This window comes from Capsicum annuum, chromosome 8 (genome assembly GCF_002878395.1).
Source record: "Capsicum annuum cultivar UCD-10X-F1 chromosome 8, UCD10Xv1.1, whole genome shotgun sequence".
Lineage (NCBI taxonomy): Eukaryota > Viridiplantae > Streptophyta > Magnoliopsida > Solanales > Solanaceae > Capsicum > Capsicum annuum.
In genome coordinates, this window is record NC_061118.1 from 34,623,360 (window position 1) to 34,646,155 (window position 22,796).

The following is a 22,796-nucleotide window of genomic DNA, read 5'->3' on the forward strand; positions in this document are numbered from 1 at the left end:
TAGACAAAATCTGATCTTGTACACATTTCATCACAACCATAAACGAAGATATTAATATCAGCCCTTTCAAACTGAGACTGTTCATGGTTAAATACCATTAGGAGCATCATTTCTTGAGAAACGAAAAACCAACAACTCGTTAGCCATTGGACAATTCCTGCTTACTGATTGCTAAATTTACAAACACCAATTTACTCTTTCGAGACAACATTGACCAAACTTCTGCTGATAAACATGGAAAATTTTGCTCTTTTCATTATTAATGCCAACAATGGCAGTTACATGTTGTGTTTCATTCACAAGCCACACAATTGACTTAGAAATCTCAGAATGAGCTACCCAGAAAAAAAAACAAGAAGTATGTACAAGTCAAAATCTTTTCACTTGATAACCATCTAAAAAATTGGCAACAATTAGAGCTCTGATGTACCTTAGCAACTTGTTGAGTGGTTTCCCTTCGAGAAACTTCTTTTTGAAACTAATTTTTCATTTGAGAAACTGCTAAACCACTTTTTAGAGGCATCTGGATGAATGCCAGAGATCCGAGCCATAAAACTTTTATCGCTAGTGGCAACAATGCTTGCAAGAGAATACTCAAACGGACACCAATCCTGTTCTCTAAGCCACCTATGGAATTGGCAACGGGGCATTATCCTCTTCTCCAGATCATAACATAAACAGGCTGGAAAAGCACAAAGCTCCTCCTGAGATAACCCCATATCCAGGAAAAGAAATTTTATTTTTTGCTCAAGAATTTCGGCTTTCTGGTTCAGAATCTTTGGCGACACTGACAGCATTTTGCAGAGATTCGAGAAGTTAACTCCACCATGAAGTAGGCAATCAAATCGTTCCTGTAATTCATCACCTGGACCATGAAGGTAAGACAATGCTTTCATTGTCACCTTGTTTTCTCCAAAACCAATCCCATGCAAGAAATTTAATTTACGAATGATATAAATGGATGTTCTCAATGCCTGAATTTTCTGCAACTCCTCTGCATAATCTTCGTCAAAATCTTCATTACTGCCAATAACATAGCTACCTAACAGACCATGACCACCATTTTTTAGTCTGTCAAAGAACCATTCACTCAAATCCAATGATCTCATAATATGAGGTACATTAGCTATTTTATTTCTACCCATAATGTATTGGTACGTTTGGGCAGTCAATTTTAGTTTATTTACACCCAACCCGAAATGTTTCAAAAATCCTACAGTCGAAATCACACAAACTTCCAAATCAAAACTCAAAATCTCAGGCTTTGACAGAACTAAAACTCCAACCTCTTCTCTTCTCACATCTAGTCTACAAAAAAATCCAATCTTTTCAGCCAAAACCTCTTCAGAGTAATCAACAAAAATGCTTTTATTTTTTCCCATCAATTCACCAATCGTCCCTTTCTCACAACCCAATTCATAAAAAATAGCAATCTTCCTACACATCTCAAACCAAGCATCCACATTTCCCACTACACAACTTGCAAGATCAAAATCCAAAAACACCCTTTTCAAATCATCAAACAACATATCAACTTCATCCAAAAAATCACTCCTTTCCCCTAAAACACGCGGGAAAGCTAGGCAAATACCAATAACAGCAACACTGCCAAACCCGTATCGCTCAAAGCGCGAAAGCCTCTCTTTCAATTCATAAGGCTCTTTACTAAAAATCTCAACATCCCCTTTATACAAAATACCCAATTTCTTCCAAGGAAAACCAAAACAAGCAAGAGCACAAGCAGCATCAAAAACTTTAGAATCTTCAGACAAGAAACACTTATTCAAATGCAACATAGAACTAATTTCTACATGATTAATACCAATACTCTCAAAGAAAAACTCAAATTCATTAATAGGATGGTACCTTAAAAACCTCTGGATAGAATTAGGATATCCAATACGCGAAAAAGGGACTTTAGAAACAAGACCCAAAAGAGAAAATCTTGAGTTTTTACCAATGTACTCAGCAAAAGTAAAGGGTAAAGATCTAGTGGTATGGAAGTAATCAGTGAGTACTTCTTGAGCTTGTAAAATAGCTTGGGGTCTATATTTTGTTGGAATCTTGGACAGTGTTGGAGGCTTTTGGTGTGTGTTAGTAGAGAAAAAATTGTGCTTGAGAGTGGTATACAGGGATTGAAGTGGTGGGGTTCTTGAACGGGACAACATTTTTATAGTGTCTAAAAAGGACCATTCGATGATGTTCATATATTGTAGAGAAATGGTTAGCTCCGGTGAGTGTTGACGGAGGACATTGGATTCTTGAACTGAACTGCACAAGGGATTTGCTGTGGGTTTTGGAACAATTGAAAAATTGCAGTGTCGTCCCTCTACTATAGTATTTGCATATTGGATCCAACATCTCTTCTTTTTTGGGGTTTTGCCACCATCCCGAGGTGCGAGTTGAAACTTGACTAATTCAAATTTTCCCACATTACATTTCTTTTTCTAGAAACAATGCTTCAACCAAAAAAAAAAAAAAAAATTCATATCCAAAACTCAAATCATCAATCATTTCACCATTATCCTCATTGGTTTTGCACTAATCAAAAATGTTGTTTTCTGACCTTCTAATTAGTATAAAATATAAATAAAGTGATCAATTTGATCCTAAGTCATATATGCAAACATAGTAATTTTTGATGTCAAAATAAATGAAATTTCGATAGAAATTTCGATATGTGCACTTCACTTGAGCTGATAAACTATATAGCATAAATATTTTTTGACGGAATACATATACAGATCCCTTAACTATTCGACTTTTTTCATATAAACATCTCAATTGGATCATGTACCTATTGAATCCTTTGCTCCTTCACAAAACATTTCAATATTTGCTGACATGATGCTGATTTGGCATAGTGCGTGCACTGCACTCAATTTAAAAGCGTGAAACATTAAATTTTAACCTTTTAAAAAGAAAAACTCTTTATCTTTTTTATTTTTCTTTATTTTCTTTTTTAATTTTAAAAAAAAATTCTCCCATTTTTTCTGAAAATTGTTTTGCTGCTCTCCTTCTTCTTCATTTCCTTTTTCAATCTCTCTCCTTTTTCATCTTTTTTTTTATTAGAAACTACAAATTTGTATTCTAGACATTAAATTAACGATGAAATAGGTGTGAAAAGTTAGAAAACATATGCTATCAATTAGATTTTGTTCATCAATTGATGCTTTCTTCATCATAGTCATCAATGCGTATTCTTGATCTTTAAAATTCGATGGAATAAATGCATCGTCAAGAAAATAGTCACACCAGTTGACTTTTTTTTTTTCATCTTCAATTACACACGTCCTCTGAATCGACGAACTAGAGTCAATTCCAGCAAAAAATTTCGTCGAAGAAACTTGAAAACTGATCAAAAAACTCTTAAATCAACTGAATCTTCTCACCCTTTTCTTCCTCCCATTCCAATTGATTTTCTATTTTTCTTGTGTTTTCGGATTTCAGCCAATGTGTGTGTGTGCGATTTGTGCGTGAATGGAGAAATTGATTTGGTGTGTGTTGTGCGTTAAGAAGAAGAAAAGAAAAAAAGAAAAATGAAGTTTTCAACAATGGCCTCTCCTCTATCTGAAATTGCGTCTGTGTGTGTTCGAAGAAAAAGAAGCAATTTCCTTTTTGGGGAATTTTTCTTCCTTCTCAATTGAGTCGTTGTGTTGTGTGTTTAACAATGAGTGCAGTGTGTGTTTTGATACCCTGTTTTGTGAGAGTTATGTGTGTGTGTTTGTGATATTGTGAAGAATAAAAGGGAAATGGGATCTGTGTGTTTGGAAGGGAAGAGAGGGGTAGGGGTGGGGGAGGATGGTGTAGGCTGCAGTGGGGGGGGGTGTATTAATGATATTTAAAAAAATAGATTTAATTATATTAAAAAATTATTTTAATGATTATTTTAAGTTAAATGCCACGTGTCGTTATTTAATTTGTCACTTTACCACATCATTGGCGTGTGTATTATACGCAATTTAGATTTTTTGTCACATCAGCAAATTGAGCTCAATTGAAACCATTTGTGAATGAGTAAAGGGTTCAATAGGTACATGACCTAATTGAGATGCCTATACGGAAAGAGTCGAATAGTTGAGGGGCCTGTATATGTATTCCGTCATACTTTTTTATACTAGTATAGGTTACGTGACTCTGTGTGTGTACCTAGTCGCGCGTGTATCTCGCTTCAATGAGTTTAATTCTATAAAAGCACTTTAATATTATAAAATAAAATATATCTTGATTAATAAATAACCTGATGATTTTATAAATACGAAAAACACTTAAATGAAAAAAATAATATATTCATACAAACTCATATGAAAGTCTTAAAATCCACTTTAAACTAAATCAAGAAAAACTACAAAGACTATAAACTATAAACAAAAAAAAATGATAATAAACATATCAAAGTAACACGATTAAACCTACTACCTTTAAACTACAATAAAAAAATAATAATAACAAAGATATCAAAATAATGAGATTAAACCTAACCTTTATATAAAAAATTCTTAAAAAATTTATGATTTGCTATCCCTCGTAGAAATTATCGCGATGATCAAGCACAACATAGCGTGCACGTGGCACTTAATTTGTGTTTGGTAAGACTATACATTTATTTAGATTTAAATTTAAAATTGAGAACTAAGAAGATTTGTTGGAACTTGGAAGCCATATAACGTGCCCTTTTTATAGCTCGGCACTTTCATGTACTTTCATGTTACTTCATATCATATATTTTAAACTCCTAATTTATATAAAATTCTTACCATAATTTTAAAAGTTCTGATCCATATATTTTAGGAGTTAAAATTAAATATATAATAATTGAAGGAAAAAGTCTAAAAAGACAATTTGTTTAAAGCCGAGTCTTTTAATGAAGAGTAAAAAGTTTGATTTAAGGGTCTTCACACTTTTAATATATTATAGATATAGATATAGATTATAGAATATAGATATAGATATAGATTGTTCAATTCAATTTGAAACTCACATGAAATCCTTAATCCTAAGTCCAAACTTGAAAAAAAACATTAAAATTTTTTTTGAAACAAAGAGTAGTATTTGAAGAAAATAACAAAAAATAAATGTAGTAAAGTATGAAAAAAAAGAGCCTAATGTGTCTTTAATTGGATTAAGTAGGTTATGTATGGTGAAATATGTGAAGAACCTCACATTGTTTTGACATCAAAAACTACGGTACTAAGTATTTGACTTTACTTAATAACTTAAAACCAAATTGATCATCTTTTGAAATGTGTTAAGGACTATTTTTCACAATATCTATACATTGTGAACCAAATGAAACCCATTTTGATCACTTTCTCAAACCGAACCCTTTAACAAAACAACTTTGTCATACGTTAATCTTCTTTCACATCTCCCTCCCATCTTTCTTCACTCTCTTCCTCTCTAATGTCTCATTCTCACCAAATTGAACCCTCCCTGAACCCTAACCCTCGTCCTCCCGGAGCTCCTCCGCCATCTTCGGCTGCCGCCGTTGTTCCCCGACCGTCCGATGAAGATCTCAATCGTTCCGCCACCGCTAAACGTTCACGGGAGGAATACGCTTCCGCCGCCACGGAGGAAGCTGGTTTATCTGGGGACGATGTTCCACGGTCGAAGAAGAGGGTTAAGGTTGGACAAGATGTAGTGTACCGCATAGTTGTGCCGTCGAGACAGATCGGGAAAGTTATTGGTAAAGGAGGACATCGTATACAGAAGATTCGTGAAGAAACTAAAGCTACCGTCAAAGTTGCTGATGCTATCGCTGTGAGTTGTAAAGATTTTTTTGTTATGTTTTTTATTTTGTTTTGTTTGATTGGTGAATTGTCGGAAGCTCGAAATTGATTAAATGGGTAAATTAGGGTAATTGTTGTAATTGATTTTTGTCGAAATTTGGGATTTTTAGAACCTAATTGAGAAAATTCAAGGCAAACTTTGTTGAATTGAAGCACCCAAGGGAGTGGCTTAGTGGTCTGTGAGGTGGGTAAGAACCGTGAGGTCTGACGTTCAAATATCAGCAGAGACAAAAACACTAGGTGAGTTGATTACATGTTGCTGGTGGGAGGTGGCAGGTATCGCGTGGAACTAGTCGAGGTGCGCGCGAGCTGGCCAGCACACCATGGTTATCAAAAAAGAAAAAAGAAAAAACTTTGTTGAATTGAGAAATTATTTTTGTTCAACTGCTGGCTGAATTGCCTAGTGATCAATGAAGTGTGTTGGCTTGGGATGAGCTTGAGTGAAGCAACATGGTTAGTGAGGATTCATATAACTGACTGCAACTTCAGTTTAGGATTGAGGCGTAATTGTTGTGTTGGTGTTGGTTCTCTTTTACTTAATTTCAGACTAATACTTTTCTGTTATGCATTTGATATTTGCAGCGTCATGAAGAGCGAGTGATTATCATTAGCTCCAAAGACAATGAAGAAATGTTTAGTGACGCGGAGAATGCCCTTCATCAAATCGTGTCACTTATTTTGAAGGTGATATGTTTTATGACTGATAACCTAGTAAAGTCATTTACTTTGAGCATTTCCGGTTTATATACTAGCAAGAGATTAAACAACCTTGCTACTTCTTCGGAGGTAGTGGTATGGACTGCGTACATCTTACCCTCCCCAGACCTCACTATGTGGGAATACACTGGGTTTGTTCTTGTATACTAGCAAGAGATTCTTATACAGTATGTTTTTTGTCGTCTTCCCTATATTTCTTGATATGACCTTTTGGTCTGCCAAGTACATCAAAAAACTTCTTTATAGCATCTAATCCTTGTCATAGCTGATGTGTCTTTGCAATAAATCTATGAATACTTTCCTTTGTCTGGTGCAAAAAACTTGTCTTTTTCTCTGTTTTTGGAGGCTTAAGGTTAGACTTGTTACTCTCATTCCCCAGTTATATCCAGTTTTGCCATAAGTGCTGCAACAATCTCTGGGTGTACAACTTCTAAAAAATAAAATAGGAATCTCTTTACCTGCAGTTTCTGTGCCAAGGGGTACTGATCCTTGCCCTATTGTTTTTACCATGACAGGATGATGATGGCAACCTTGACGCACAGAAAGTTGGTGCTGGACATGTGGCAGCAAACACAGTAAGGTTCTTGATTGCTGGCTCTCAAGCAGGTGGTTTGATAGGAATGTCTGGTCAAAATATTGAAACTTTGAGAAATTCTTCTGGAGCTACTATCTCAGTTCTTGCTCAACACCAGTTGCCTTTGTGTGCATCTGCTCATGAGTCTGATCGTGTAGTACAGGTGAGAAGTTGGTACAATTGTCCAGCAGTGAGGCACACGAAGATCTTCATTTCTTAAATTGTTTGCTTGTCTATGGTTCACACATTTGATATACTGATGGTTTCTTCAATAAACTATTGTCCAAGAGATTTCATATTACAACAACAACAACAACAACAACAAACCCAGTATATTCCCACATCGTGGGGTCTGGGGAGGGTAGAGTGTACGCAGTTCATACCACTACCTCTAAAGAAGTAGAGAGGCTGTTTTCGATAGACCCCTGGCTCAAGACAAAGGGGATATTTAATAGATTTCATATTAAACCATTCATTTCTGAGGTGGATATTGTAGTATATAGTAGTCAAATGTTAAACAATATATATGAAACATTGAATGTCTGTCATAGAAAACCTTATAATTTTGTAGGTTCTCTACTTTCTGATGTATCGCTTGTACAATGGTGTTTCCCCATCATTAATATAGTTATTTTATTTTAACTCAAAAGAAGAGCTATTGTTCAACTAACTTCGCTTAAGTGTCTTCGTGTAGCATTAGTTGCACGTGTAGCTATTTGACTTATCACATGCTTTCAAGGGTTCTCTGCGCTTCTGTTTTGTTGTGACCGAGCTGAGCCTATACCTGTAATCATTGTTCATTTGTCTGTTGTTGGCTTGAAGTTGTTAGGCATTTTTGGGATATCACCTGTCCCGTATTGCCTATAGGTTTAGTCACTGCTCATTTGTCTATTGTTAGCATGAATTTGTTAAGGCAGTTTTGGGATTTCATCTTTTTTGTAGAGGGAGATATGTGTTTTGCCTAGGACTTGTGTCTTTTTTTAACTTGTTTCTACCTTTTAAGATATTTAGCATTTTAAACTTGCTACTTTTCTTTTGCTTCCTAATTCAGGTATTAGGAGACGTTCCTTCCGTTTTGAGAGCTGTGGTAGAAATTGGCTGTCAACTGAGGTTTAGTAATTTTTTTTAGTCAAGGAGGTTTAATAAACTTCAGTTGGCATAATTAGGCATGTTTGATTATTCTAAAACTATTTAATCCTAATATGTATATTTGACAGGGATAACCCCGCTAAACAAGTAATTTCGATCAGCCCGACATACAATCTTGGTTTTTCTCGCGCACCTCACCCACATGTGGATCCATCATCAGGTTAATCAATCTTCTCTCGTGGTATTTTTGAGCTTCTGGACTGATGCACTTGCTTCTATATGAAATTTTAGTTGCATAATTATTATGACGACATCATCGTTGGGACTACACTTGCAGCTGAATATGTAAATATAACAATGTTAGTTCCCGAATCATTAGCTGGGGGGTTGATTGGGAGGTGCGGCTCGAATATTTCAAGGATCCGTGCAGAGTCTGGAGCGACGATTAAGGTGCATAAATAGCCTTGTAAGATCCTTTAGATTTGTCACTTGATGCGTTAATGTTCATGGTCTTGCTTTGTAGGTACATGGTGGGAAAGGTGAGCAGAAACAAAGACAAGTCCATCTTGGTGGTAGTGCACAACAGGTGAAACTAAATATCCATGTTTCGCTTCTTTTTGGTTTGTGTATGTTGACTTCTTGTAATGGACGTTTATAACGTGTTAATTTTTTGTGAGATGCAGTTGTATGTAATCCTTAGTTTCGTTTGATAATATCACTTGTAAAATGGAACTGTCATGGAGGATTTAATCTTTTAGAATTAGCGTCAAGATCTTCGACTGTGCTCTTGTAATTTTAACTAGCGACCCTTCGAAAATGGTCAATCAATGAGGTACCAAGGAGTTCAGATCATGTTGTGTCCTTCAATATATTTTTCTGTTCAACAGGTCGCCCTTGCAAAGCAAAGAGTTGATGAATATGTCTATTCCCAGTTGATGTTACAAGCTGGTGGTGAGCAGCTACAGGATACAATGCAGCTCCAACAGTCCATGCAGCTCCAGCAGTCAATGCAGCTGCAACAGTCAATGCAGTTGCAACAGTCATTGCAGCTGCAACAACATATGTAATTTTCTGTATCGTATAACTCGTAAATGGTTGAATTCTTAAGTGAACAATATGGACTCCTGTATGGCATCTAAATTCAATGTTGTTTGATGCAGGCCCGACACGTCGGCTACTCATTTGCCAGGATATAGTCATGGACATGGACTTTATATGAACAGGTAGTTGCATACAAATTGTCCTTATAAAAGCTGATTGATATTCCATTTTAAGTATAAAACATTACTGTTACTTTTCTGCCTGTCATTGTAAAATTAGTGACATTTTTGCTATACTAAAGTTGGCAGCACGACGCTGAACCTTAAGTTGATTATGGCATTTTTTTCTCATGCTCGATTGGACTTAATTATTAGCTCTTTTAAGAGTTTTTTTTTGGGTCAATAACTTTGATGCTTTGCGAGGATATCTATCCACTGGTTGTAGACTATTTACTTTGCTATTTGTTGGAATGACAATAGTATATTCTTATATTGACAGTAACCAGGAAGCTCAAATGATGACATCATACCAACAAGCATACACATCAACCACCCCTCAAGCAGCTGCTTACTATGGTCAGTCTTATCAAGCTCCACAAAGGTAGAGGCAAAAGGGGGGTCTACTTGGTAACAGCTTTTCAATCAGATGATTGATATACACAATGTTGACTATTTCATGTTGTGTCATTATTTGGATTTCTGATATAAGCATTGGAGATGGTTGGTTTCAGCCAGGATGTCTCTTGTTGATGTTGCGACATAGTTTGCATGAGATCACTTAATTCGTGGGATATTGATGGAAACGTTAATGCTTAAACTTTTGTGATCATTGAATCTAGTATGCGTCTCTGGGAGCAGCAGATCTACTGAAGGGAGCTTATAATAGCAGTTGCATTGAAGGTATAAGCACAGCCCTTTGGATCTTCTGCCCCTTTGTTCTCCTCTGCTTCCATCCTGCCCGACCCTGCCCCTTGAAAACACTCCCAAACCCCGCCCTGGTTTACCTTTGCTGCTTGATTTTCATTGACCTCTGTTGTTTCCATCAGAACAGAAACAGGGATGCGAGTATGCATGCACATCAGACGCAGTCACCTCCGATTGAACTGATTACTGAAGAACTTTTTTTAATAAAAAACATTTTGTGCGAATGATTTAGAAATGAGATGATCAGGGATGATGGATGAGGGAGGGCCAACAGAGAAGCAGAGCTCGGGACAAGGAGCTTTAGCAGCAAAAAGATTGGACTAGTTCGTCGGTTCAGTTATTCCTTTTTTGCGCCAAAACCATTCAAATCCTATTACCCCATTTGTTGCTTCCTACCCCCTTGCCATAGAGCTTTCCCTACCCCTATCTCACCCAGCTCAATCATGCATATCATTTCCCCAAACCCGGCAGCATTGTCTCCGTGTCAGTGTGTACGTCTCTCTGAAGATACACTCCATATTTTTGATTCATTTATCTTTGATATTTATTAGGTAGAAGCTGATTGACACATCGCGAGTCGATCTCTTACAGAACAGCGGTGCGGTTTATGTTGAGCATGATATACAAGTCTGATTAATCCTAGTTGATAACCGAATCCCCTAGTTGCAAGGTGTGATAAACTTCAAAGTGATGTTGGTGCCCAAAATTTTGGAATAATAGTGAAGAGCCCTGTTATTAGATTTCTTATGCAAATGAGAAGGTAGGCAAAAATGACGACATAAAATTGGAATTTGATTTGAAGTGCCTTTTCAAAATTTCTCCACCCTTTTGAATATGAGTGGATTAAGAAAATAATCTTAGACAAAATTTTGCATGAACCAGTGCCATAGTTTGGTTGGACCGATTAAAATAATATTCTCTTTGTTAACACTGATAGGTTGTATAAAACTTGCATAAGTTTGTATGGATAATTAATTTTGTTCAATTTTCTGGAGATACTGCTATCTCAACTAAAATTATATTAGTATTAATTTTTAGAAGAACTTGCTCCAATCACGGTAAAAACTTTTTCCTCAATCAATAGACATTTTGCAAATTATGAAATTTCTTTTATCTAATTGAATGTATTAATAGAGTAATCTAATTTTCCAGCCTGCACATCTTTCTCATTTTAATCTGAGACCTTGAAAGAATAGAATCTTAAGCCAAAGTCGTTTAAAATAAATAGATCCAACTAGGTTCCAACTATATGAACGCTGAACAAAGTGGCTACAGCTTAAATTATCTGCCACTTTCATCTATACTTTAACTCCTCCCAAATAACACAGAGTTAAAAAGATCTACTTATCGTTAAATAAGTACTATTGAATTCTTCAGCTTCCTTCCACAGATCAAAAACAGGTGAAGTCTTTCTCTGACTTGCAATACTCAACTCCATATCATGAGTTTGTGTTTCAATTCTTCTAAAGTGTGGCTTGAATCCTTGGAGGGGATATACACAAGACCCCAACACATTCTTTGGGTGCACATCTTGACAGCAAAAATTTCCGAATTACATATTTTATATCTAACAGGAATTAACTCCAGAAGTCTTCAAATTTGGGGCTTAAAGCAAGTGGCATAGGGTAGGGCCACCTGCGAACAAATTCTCAAACAATTTGGGGGCCACTTCTGGAAGATTCATAGGCTGAGGAGCCATGAAATTGACAATCTTTTCATGAATATTGTACCTGCAAGAACCAAAACCAAACTTTATAATCCAGGAAATTGAAATGCAATCTTGCATGATATAATCACTAATCAATTACCTGATTTTACGACTCTTCGAAGCACGTCGATCAACAATTTTTCGTTTCTTAGTTTGCAGTCTCTTCAGCGCATAGAATGCTGTCTCTGTAGTTGATAAATAATTGGTTAGCTATAGGTGTTCTTTTCTCCCAGGAAGCAAAAAAGCTTAGAAATGCAGCCAAAAGCAAGAGCTAATAGCTATGAATCTTCCAGAGAATACATCCTTCTTTTTCTTTGAAACTAAACATACGCTCTTGAACACATTTTCTGAGGAAAGCTCATCTATATCTTTTAAAAACTTATTCATGTAAAAGCGGGGATCTTTCTGAGAATGAAGATGCACAATTCATGTGAAGAAAGCAGGCAACACTCTTGAAACAACATAGTAACCTAAGAAACAATATCCCATTGAACGGTACGATTAGCTAATATATGACGGTCAAAATCCTAGGAAAACGACGAAAAAACATTGAACACGATGTTGCAGGTATACACACCAAAGGCGAGGATCCAATAACCACATTTTCCTAATACCATAAATCACCATAGAGGAAGGTGGTACATTTGAAAAGAGGAGGGTTGAAAATCTTACCAGATGATGCTGGATCTACCGCCTCAAAAAACTCCTTCAGCAACTGCTGATAGAAATCAGAGTCATCCAGCAGTTCCGGATCACCGTCCATGTTTGTTCCCTGATCCAAGTTGAGGATAATGAGACTTGCTTTTCTTTCTTAAAAAAAAAAATAATAATCCATGCAAGAGCATTTTCAAGCAAAAACTAATGCATTCGTAAATGGAGAATGACATTTCCACTGCTGTACCAATTGCATAAACCTAACAAAGCTAATAGCATGCCTAGTTTCTTAAAAGCAATACACTCAACAAGGAGATTCACTGATCAACTCTTATATCAATTGGACTTTAACAGCAAACACTACTTCGGCCAGTGTTATCAAAAGCGAAAAGCGCAAAAAAGCTCTAAGGTTCGTTGGGGCTTTAAGTGCAAAACGCGAATAAAGCATGGGCTTTAATGAAAAAAAAGCGCAAAGGGAGAAAAAAATACAAAAATATATATGTTTAGTCCAAGATTAAAAATTATATTCATGAATGACAAAATATGAACAAAGAAATTGAATTAAGTAGTACGATAAAGTGAAATATCAGTTGTTTAGTGTCGCCTCTTCATAAGAGGCTCATTGGCAAGGAAAAGCATGCCTTAGAAAATTGATAACGACACTAAAGCACACATTAAGCGAGCAAAGCGCTCAACACATTTTGAGCCTCGCTTTAGGGCTTAAGAGTGCATAACAATGATTTTGCCAAAAATTGACAAAATGCGAAACTAACACATTGATACCTCTCCATTGCCAGTAGCATCTGGAACCTGCATAGAAGCAGGCACATAAATCAAGACTAACTAAAAAAAAATTTTCATAAACATTAAGAAACATACCAATTCTCAAATCAACTCACGAAATGAAACTTACAGTTCCAAATAGGGCAACCGCCGATCTACTTTGCTGCATTCCTTTTATCATTTTGCTAGGATCCCTCATATAACCAGCTACTTGTTGACTAATATCCTGTACAATATCAGAACATTAATGCTAGCGATTGTGATTGTTGCTGAACGTAACATTTTGCAAGTCCCCGAAATAAACCTGATTAAATGCTTGCAATTTGCCTTTGATCGCGGCAGCACCAGAGGTCACCTGGGTCTTTCTCTGCCATTTATCTATTGATTTGTCCCTAAAAGAAGCCATCCTATGACACAAGAATTGTCAACGTCAATTTCCAATAGCAGGCCAATTATTTAGCAAAGGAAGAAACGGCAAAACAAACTTGCCGCATGAGAATGAGCAATGCAGATAAAAGGGCAGAGTATTAACTACTCTGGAACCTAGTTTTTTGGAGTTAAGCAAATACTCGTAGCTATGCAGATTTTGTTCCTAATTACTATAGATGTATAATCTGACTCCACAACAAAACTAAGAATGAACCTAATAATTCACAGGGGAAGCAGGATTTAACCTGCTGCTTAGAAGAATGTAATAGGTTTATGAGAAACACTCGCTAGAATGTTGAAGAGGGGCAAGAATGCCTCGATTCGTAGGTGCAAGAAGCTTGCTTTGGATGGTTTCAGGCGGGGTAGGAGTAGACCGAAGAAATACTGGAGAGAGGTTATCAGGCGGGACATGGAGCAGCTACAGCTCACAGAGGACATGACCCTAGATAGGAAGATCTGGAGGACGCGGATTAGGATAGAAGGCTAGTGCCATTTTGGGTCGCTGGGGTAGGGCATTACTTGGTAGGGTATTATTCTTGTTATGACACCTTGTTGCATGCTTTATTACGAGTTAGTTTACTGCTCTTTGATTATTATTCCTTGTGGGTGGCGTAGGTATGTACTGTCATTCTTGTTCCATGCTTTATTAAGGATTTGTGTATTATTCCGTGTCTTGAGCCAAGGGTCTATCGGAAACAACCTTTCTACTTCTCCGGAGGTAGTGGTATGGACTGCGTACATCTTACCCCCCAGACCCCACTATGTGCGAAATATACTGGATTTGTTATTGTTGTTGTGGAATGAATTTGATGTTTAATTTGTGAGCAAAAATAAAAACATGATTATTCAAATTTTTCTACAATTATAAATTTTTCTTATTTAATTAAATTAATTTTAATATTTAATTTGTTATTTAGCATTTTAAAAATGACTTGGAATTTAATGTAATACTTTTTTAATTTTTTTTTTTAAAATGACGTGGCAGACGTGGCAGCTGACGTGGGGAGAATGTGTTACACTCACCAAAAAAGGGTTTAAAATGTTGCTTTTTAGTGGGTTCAGGGATCCAGATGACAAACATGTAAGTAGAAGTATTCAACTTACAAAACCGACATAGTACAAAGGTCCAGAAGGTCATTTTTCCAAAGCAATTTGCTATCTTAATTAGGTCTCATTAATTCAAATGAAAACTTATACTTGCTCTATCCTAAATTGTACAACTCTTTCAATTTTGGGAGGTCCAAAAATATTTCACACCAATTTCATTTCTATGCAACTTTCAGAACCTTCAAGAATTCCAAGTTCCAAGTATTAAAGTGTGGTATGATATTTTTTCCTGCCAGCTAACTTTTTAACCATTGCTTGATTTGCTCTGTTGCACTCAGGGGCGGCTTGACTTCATTACAAAAAAGGCAACCGCCTTAGGCCCCCTAATTTGAGGGGTCCCATTTTTTAACAATAATGAATTATATATTTTTTTTTTGAGAAAAATAATAATATTATTTGATGAAAAAATAACTTTTTTATATACAAATAAAAATTATTAAAAAAATTGATATATCTAGAGTTCTATGTCTCGGGAAAGATTAATGCATCGATTATATTATTAAGGATTATAAAATTTCTAAAATAGACTTTCTTAAATTTTTTTTGTTTTTTTAAATTAAGGCCTCTGTTCGATTTTGGCCTTAGGCCACTTATATGCTTGAGCTGCCCCTGGTTGCACTATGACTAATATATTACTAAGTCAAATTAATATCCTTAACTCTTCATAGACTATCATATCAAATTTGTATGCGGGAGTATAAGGTTAACGGGAACTTCCATACACATTGTTCTTATTTATTTTCTTTTGGCAATTAAAGGAACCTTTTATTAATTACCAGTAAAGAAATATAAAGCGTGAGTAAACTAACCAGACATGTCAGACAGACAGTCACATACATGGAGTGAAGGCATACATACTAGGGGTACAGTAGAAAAAAATAAGAATAAGGTAGCGTATGTTTCTCTTGGAGGTTTAAGATAACTGTGACACACGTGTCTTATCACGCCCTTGGGGAACTGCACATTCAGACATGTCATACAGATAGATAAAGACATGCATTGAGTAGACAAATAGGACCTGGGAAGAAATAGTAAGACGAATGAAACGAAAATGGTTTCCATTACTCATAGGCAGTGGAAACTTGAAACTGTGCAAGACAAGGTAGAACAAAGTGAAGATTGCTTCCACCAAATTCTGTTATCTCTAGCCACTTAGGCCCTAGCTTCTTCCAGCATTAGTCTATTGCTCATTTTGCTTACACTAAAACACACAGAGAAATGCACCTTGCATTTGAACAATTCCCTCACCTGAACTGGTAAATCAACATTTTGGTTCATGCATTTAATCGTACCTATGTTTTAAATTCACAAAGGATACTTCAGTTACTAGGATTTAGGCATTGTCTAGTCACATTCTTCCAATGATGTAATCCAGCTTAGGCTATACTGGTGTTCAGCGGCATGCAAAATGAAATTAGCAAGGAAATGTTTGCTAACAAATTTGTCCTTCAGCTATTTTCTTTTTCTTTAAGAGATCATAGCTACCAGTGCCGACCCACCCCACCCCACCACCCAATCACTTCAGTTAAATGGTATTTGAAGCCTATACCAGATAACTTATGTTCTGCTTAGAAAGTGTTCAGGATTTTTAGCTGTCAATCCCCTTAAATGTCTAGGCTACCATAGTTGCAGCAACCTGTAGTTTTCTCTTCTTTTTTTATAAGTGGAGCACTGATAAACATCTATTGGCTATGTTGGCTGAATTTCCACCTAAACCACACTCTTCTTCCTAGTTTTAACAATTATAAAGTTGGAAGATTCTCCTGATTTGTCAAATAAAACATGTACATCTTGTACCAAGCAAATTGAGATCGTGTCTAAAGCAATACAAAATTGGCATGCAGCTATACGACAAGGAATGTAGCAGTAAGCCTCAACTAACATTCTTACCTCGAATACAACAACAACAACATACCCAGTGTATTCCCACATAGTGGGGCATTCTTACCTTGAATGCATTTCAGAAATCTTCTGCCAATCTTCATCAATTTCACTTGACTTTACAGAATCGTCCAAAGGCTTCGACCTTTTACCTGGTTTTCAAAATTTTATAACATCACTAAATATGGTGGCTTGTTCTTTTTCAGTTAATCACAGACAACATGCGCTTATAGAACTTCACTTAGAATCCACTGTTTAGAGCTGCAACATAGAAGCAAATTGGTTTCTCTTGCAGGTATTGAAATCTTGCAAATTTCTGACCCTCTATAACGTATAACCCTAATCTATTTGTGCTTTTCAGCAAGTCGCCAAGTACTTTCCAGTAGTCAACACCTTGAGATTGAGGATCAGATCTTGAAAAAGAGTGACTTGCTGCATCCTAATTTTAGCAATATTTTACTGTGACTATTATTATACTATTTCAATAAGTAAGTTCAGATTTGCAAAAACTCAGAATAAAGAACATCAAACACTCAAATTTTGCATAAAGATGCAGCTCTTCGAATATCTGCAAAATCAAAGCTGCATGTCATACCATCCATTGATTGAGTAATTGATGGATTCTTCTCCAGCAGTACCTGTCAAATGGCAAAGAGGAACCGTATTAACTAAAAACATGATAATACTCCCTTCATCCTACTTCACGAGACATATATTCACAATGCACAGGAATCAAGAAATCAGTTGACTCTGTTCGACCTATAAGCTTTAAAATTTTATTACAAGACAACAATTTTGTTATTGTTGTAGATTATTTGGCAAGAGAATATTGCTAACAGGAACATCTTTTAACTACTTATCAAGGTGCTTACAGTATGATAAATTCATTGAATCGTTTAGGATATATTAGCACATCAAAGTGGTAACTCTATCACATAATGGGACCACAGAGAGGAGCAACTGTCAGGTTTCCAGCAAAACAAAAGCATACTAATCTTTTGTCACTCCAAAAGAAAAATGACTATAAAGTAACTGTTCTCACTGTACCTCTTGCAATTCCAGTATAGAATCCAAGGTTTTTCTGGAAGAGGCAAGGAGATCCAAATATGCATCTTTAACTGTGTCCTCCGAATCACAAAAGGAAGACCTGATTGGTTCCTGCGGGGAATCAACATGCACTCAAGTTCAATTTGTCAATATCATGAATCTAGCGCTGGTGTTAAAGCAAAATGGTAACCCAGTGAACCTGAGGAAGTCTATTGGAGTTCGAGAAAGCCTTTTGCAGCAAGAATCGTAGCTCAAGTGTCTTGTCCCATAGAGCCTTTGGGAAATTAAAAGAGAGAAAAAGGAACAAGTTAACAACATAATTTGACTATTAAGTAAGACAAGCTTGGATAATGCAAGTAGGAGATAGTAAGTCACTAATCATATATTATATTAGATTAAATTACTAGTCAATCATTAATAGTACTGCTTGAAAAGAATAATCGTGTAAAGGATATTAGCACTAAAGTTAAAATTTCAGCCATTGGCAAGCCAAGAGGCAAAAGAAGTATAGTTTATATGCAACCCAATAATACAGTATCTACTAAACATACAACATAGATATCAATGGGAAACAAAGCACTTCCAATCACATGGTAGGCATTTATGTTCCCTGTAACAAGGACTTCTTTTTAATTGAAGCAATAGGAAGCGTGTGTACAAAAAAAAAGAATGCGCGATCGTAAAAATATAAAACTAAAGACTATCATCTGTGCCATCTGGTACACTATACCTTCTGGTTTTTAACTGCTTGACCTTTGAGAAGATCCTCATCCTTATGTCGCGTCAGATTCTTCAAAAGATCTCTGTGCAAATAATAACCGCCAAAATCAAATGGCTACCAATAGTAGGCAAGAATACCACATTTTCATAGCAAGTATTTCCCACTTATTTTACTGCTCAGATTATTTATCTATTAGTCTTAGGGCCCGTTTGGCCATGTGAGATGAAATCATGATTTGAAATCATGAGATGAAGTTGAAGTTTTGTTTGGACATGCAATTCGGACTTTTTATGTTGTATGTTTTCTCATAAACATAAAAATCCCATAAATTATGAAAATTATCAAAATTGCCCAATTCTTTATACAATCTTGCCAAATAAGCAAAAGTTTATACCAAAAGAATAATACACTATCACAAAGCTATTCTAAAAATACAATATTTACTTATCAAACTTTAGTTCAATAACAAGAAAAATTGAACATGAGTTGTAGTGTAATACTCTTCAATATAATCCTCCCACATAGTACATACAATCTCCTCGCTTGAGCTTGCATTTCTTGATCAAATGACCGAGAAGGCAACATTGTTACTTTGAATTAATGGCAAAGTAGGAGGTGGTTTGAAGTATAAAGAATTTTATGTTGGTGAGAGTAATGGTTATATGAGAAATAAATTGTTTAAAGAGTAATAATATGAACTATAAATTTTATTTACATATGAAATAAATGGTTGGTAAATAAAAATGCAGACATGAAATGAAATGAAATAATTCTTTTACTAACACACCATATAACTAAGTTATGTTGTAGAGAAAGAAACTTACTGTTCCTTGTGCTTAAGCTCCATAATTTCTTTCTCAATTTCTTCCATTTCAGCATTTTTCTGTTCCTCAATCAGTTTCTCTCGCTCTTCTTCTTCTTCTTCTTGATCTCCTTCCTCATCCTCCTCTTCCTCTTCCTCTTGTTCTCCACTTTCATCTTCACTATCATCATGGTCGACCTCATTGTCCTTGTCAATCAAGTCATTGTTGTTGTCGCTGTCGTCATCAAAGTTCTCAGCCTAAGCATATCAAAGAACATATATCATATGTAAACTATTTGAAATGAAAAGTTAAAGGACAAAACCAGATAAGTACATGAAAGTGATTTTAAGATAGAAAAACTAACATCATCCGACATCTCATTTAATATTTCATCCTTCTCAAATTCAGAGTTGCTTTCACTCCCCTCTACTTTTTTAGATGTCTTTGAAGACTTGCCCATTTTCCTGCCACCTAAATCTGAAGAAACAAAAACTGAATTCATCAGTTATCAATAGGATTATTAAAGGTGCGACAAGACAAAAAACACAAAGCCTATTTTTTTGAAAAGCAATATTTAAAAGGTAGATCTGGAAATCGCAAGACACACTTCAAAAGCCTCGAGATGGCTATACGTGTTTAAGTTTCATAGGAATTAGCACTTCGATAAGTGAAGTGCTCTCCTTATGCAGTATGCCATGAGATGGCTCAATGCACACTTTTTATCCCTTGCAGTCTCCACCTTTATAAAGGGCAGCCCGGTATACTAAAGCACCCGCTATGCTCGGGGTTCGTGGAAGGGACAAACCTCAACGGTATGTAGCCTTACCCTGCATTTCTGTAAAAGGTTGTTTCCACAGCTTGAATCCGAGACCTCTTGGTCACATGGAAGCAACTTCACCACTTATCAATGTTCATATTTATGCCCCAAAAATTTAATTCCTCGAGTGTCCGCCTTATGAAAGTATGCCGTGGTATTTAATTTCTCACATAATATACATTTCCATATACAGTGCACTATACATTCACAACCATGATGGACCAAAGGTTACTACTGTAACATACTATCAAACACATTATCTACGATGCAATAGCTGGAGTCCTTAGGAACAAATAACATTAAAATTAAGGATATCTGAAGCTAATTACCAATTCTAAATTTCTGAGCCGTAATCACAGGAAAATAAATACTCAGAATCAACATTAAACTAGAAAAGAAAGAACAACAACAACAACAACAACAAGCCCACTGTATTCCCACAAAGTAGGGTCTAGGGGGTAAGATGTACGCAGTCCATACCGCTACCTCTGAAGAAGTAGAGAGGCTGTTTCCGATAGACCCCAGGCTAAAGATAAAGAATAGTAAACAAGAGGATGTATGACATAATAGAAGGGCGTAAGAAATAATAAAATATAAATCAGAGAAATACGAAATACGAGAGAGAAAAGAAAGAAAAAAAAAAAAGTATACATATGTTACAGCTGAAGCATTTTTTCAGGATTAAAGCAAGGAGTACCTAGTTTAGCATTCAAATTGATGGAGAGAAGTCCCTACTAGGGTTTGTATTAGGAAAATATCATAAACATACAACTTAAATTACCATATTTACACAAATCTCCACCCTTACAAAGTAATTACAAAAATCCCAACTAATTATGTATCTTTGTTGGATGTATCGTGAACTAATTATGCATTTCGATAGACCCAAAATCGAAAAAATGTATCAAGAGCTAATTATACATCATTACAAAGGAAAAAAATGTATCTTCGTTGGATGTATTATGTATGTCGACACACCCAAAATCGAAAAAATGTATAGGAAGCTAATTATGTATCTTTACCAAGGAAAAAATATATCCTATGTATCTCGACAGACCCAAAATCGGGATTTTCAGTAATTATGCAAAATATCGAGATTTTATGTAATTAAGGTCCAAACTATCGGGACTTAAGTTGTTTGCCATTTTATTTAACCATTTAAATGACTGTTTTGTTGGAACACAATATAATAGTTGATAAAACAGTAAGATAAATCATGCATAAGGAGCTACGGCACATAAAACAATGCTTCAAGATTCATGGGAAGTTAACTGGAGCAAAAAGGTAGAAAAATTTGTAGTAAAACAAGAGCTTAAAAGTAACACAGTTTTTTTTTTTTTAAAAAAGCATTTGTGTTAATGGCAATCAGAAAAAGCAAAGCAAGAATTTAAAACCGAAGAAAAGACATAAAGGTTTGTTATAAATTACCAGATGGATATGGAACTCAAGCCACAAGTAGTGGCAGAGGCAGGATCTTTATCAAGGGGGTTCAACATAAGTAAGCATGCTACTAATATCCACAAATAAGCGGGTCGGGTCAGAAGATGAGATATAGAACAAAAGCAGTTAACTACACAAAAGAGAGAGAGAGAGAGAACAAATGTTAGTTTCATTCCAAGAAAAGTGGTACTACATCAATACTAGTTTGAAAACCGTGCCCAGTAGCTCAAATCAAGACATAGAGAGGAACGAGAATTAAAACAGATAAGCTGAGGTTGGGAACAACTTTTCTTCTTTTTCCTCAGGAGTTGCTGGTGTGTCGGGAAGAGGAGAATCAACAGAAATTAGGGATAATCCCCAAGAAGCATACTGGCAGAAATATTAAGAAGCTGGTTTCCATTTGTATGCCTACTTCTCTTTCTCATTCGCCCGCTCCCTAACTCCTCTCAAACTATTTGGAATAAGGGAAAATGAGACAAACAAGGTTTTCCAAATCGGAGATTAGACAAAATCAGAGCCAAATAGTGGTCGGAAGGAGATGCCGAAGATGATAATCAGAAGGTGAAAGTGAAAGGCGAGCAGGAGCTCACTCAGCTCAGCTTGGAGTGAAAGAGCGTGATTCTGTCTGTTAGAGAGAAAATCAGAGAAATAATTTGAGAGTGAGACCATGATCTTAGTACCTGCGTACCTATCGTCCCCAAAATTTTCCAACCCCAATTTTGAATTATTTCATCAATTTGTGTTAACACATGCTATATAAACCAAAAACATGAACCACAACTCATAATTACTCAGAAATTCCCTAGAAATCATAGAAAAACTCTTAGAAGTTTCATTTGGGAAATTTGACAAACACTTAGTGTGCAATTCAAATTCTTACTATTTTGAATCCAATTGGATACTCAATACTTCCACAATCACTTACACACCAAAATAAACAAAACATACAAAAGACAAATCAACTTCAAGCGCCAAAACATGAAAGAAATTGCAACAAAATTTTTGGCCCTAAGCAAGAAACTAAGGAGCAATTTCAACAATTAAAGAATAGATTAAGAAACATACTTGAAGATTTAGTGCAAATGAGGATGAAGAACACTTTCAAAGCCTTTTTTAAAGTGAAAAAAATAGATGGGTATCGGGTATTTGAAGGGGAAGAGGGAGTGAAACTATGTTGAAACTTGAAACCGTTTACCTCACGACAGTGATGAGTTTTTAATTTAATTCAATTTGTTCCTTTTCCGAAAATGGGGGGAAACGACAGCGTTCGGTT

The 22,796-nt window shown here is 35.8% G+C and overlaps 3 protein-coding genes across 6 annotated transcripts; 1 reads left to right on the plus strand and 2 right to left on the minus strand.

The window, feature by feature from the left end:
* Positions 1-229: 229 nt before the first annotated feature.
* LOC107845029 (transcription termination factor MTEF18, mitochondrial) lies at positions 230-2,701 on the minus strand. The gene has a single exon (XM_016689320.2). It carries the CDS (start codon positions 2,205-2,207, stop codon positions 432-434), a length of 1,776 nt encoding a protein of 591 aa, XP_016544806.1. The 5' UTR covers positions 2,208-2,701; the 3' UTR covers positions 230-431.
* A 2,510-nt stretch (positions 2,702-5,211) lies between these two features.
* On the plus strand, positions 5,212-10,701 carry LOC107845013 (flowering locus K homology domain). 2 transcript variants are annotated; one of them, XM_016689310.2, is made up of 11 exons: positions 5,212-5,760; positions 6,372-6,473; positions 7,022-7,243; positions 8,132-8,190; positions 8,298-8,389; positions 8,507-8,619; positions 8,693-8,755; positions 9,057-9,232; positions 9,330-9,392; positions 9,709-10,109; positions 10,256-10,701. In XM_016689310.2, exons 1-10 carry the CDS (start codon positions 5,404-5,406, stop codon positions 9,812-9,814), a joined length of 1,353 nt encoding a protein of 450 aa, XP_016544796.1. In that variant the 5' UTR covers positions 5,212-5,403; the 3' UTR covers positions 9,815-10,109; positions 10,256-10,701. The 2 variants fall into 2 exon arrangements, with proteins under 2 accessions (XP_016544796.1, XP_016544798.1); XM_016689312.2 differs by having other exon boundaries at positions 10,261-10,701.
* A 632-nt stretch (positions 10,702-11,333) lies between these two features.
* On the minus strand, positions 11,334-22,759 carry LOC107844988 (putative uncharacterized protein DDB_G0270496). Of its 3 annotated transcripts, none has more exons than XM_016689304.2 (14): positions 22,719-22,759; positions 19,631-19,743; positions 19,288-19,523; positions 18,473-18,545; positions 17,942-18,016; positions 17,743-17,853; positions 17,291-17,333; positions 16,763-16,847; positions 13,583-13,685; positions 13,409-13,504; positions 13,279-13,305; positions 12,514-12,613; positions 11,942-12,026; positions 11,334-11,863 (listed from the first exon to the last, which is right to left on the minus strand). In XM_016689304.2, the coding sequence occupies exons 2-14, from the start codon at positions 19,724-19,726 to the stop codon at positions 11,740-11,742; spliced, it is 1,254 nt and encodes a 417-aa protein (XP_016544790.1). In that variant the 5' UTR covers positions 19,727-19,743; positions 22,719-22,759; the 3' UTR covers positions 11,334-11,739. The 3 variants fall into 3 exon arrangements, with proteins under 3 accessions (XP_016544790.1, XP_016544787.1, XP_016544780.1); XM_016689301.2 differs by having other exon boundaries at positions 22,589-22,722; XM_016689294.2 differs by lacking the exon at positions 22,719-22,759 and adding an exon at positions 20,093-20,280.
* Between the last annotated feature and the right edge of the window lie 37 nt (positions 22,760-22,796).

Bases quoted from the DNA above. Each gene is read 5' to 3' on its own strand.
- LOC107845029 (XM_016689320.2), bottom strand. From the start codon at position 2,207: ATGAACATCATCGAATGGTCCTTTTTAGACACTATAAAAATGTTGTCC.
- LOC107845013 (XM_016689310.2), top strand. From the start codon at position 5,404: ATGTCTCATTCTCACCAAATTGAACCCTCCCTGAACCCTAACCCTCGT. The intron at 8,390-8,506 runs GTTAATCAATCT...CTACACTTGCAG, and splicing joins ACATGTGGATCCATCATCAG to CTGAATATGTAAATATAACA. The intron at 8,620-8,692 runs GTGCATAAATAG...CTTGCTTTGTAG, and splicing joins AGTCTGGAGCGACGATTAAG to GTACATGGTGGGAAAGGTGA.
- LOC107844988 (XM_016689294.2), bottom strand. The intron at 18,546-19,287 runs GTAAGTTTCTTT...TTATTTGCACAG, and splicing joins GAGCTTAAGCACAAGGAACA to AGATCTTTTGAAGAATCTGA. The intron at 17,334-17,742 runs GTACAGTGAGAA...GCCATTTGACAG, and splicing joins CTATACTGGAATTGCAAGAG to GTACTGCTGGAGAAGAATCC.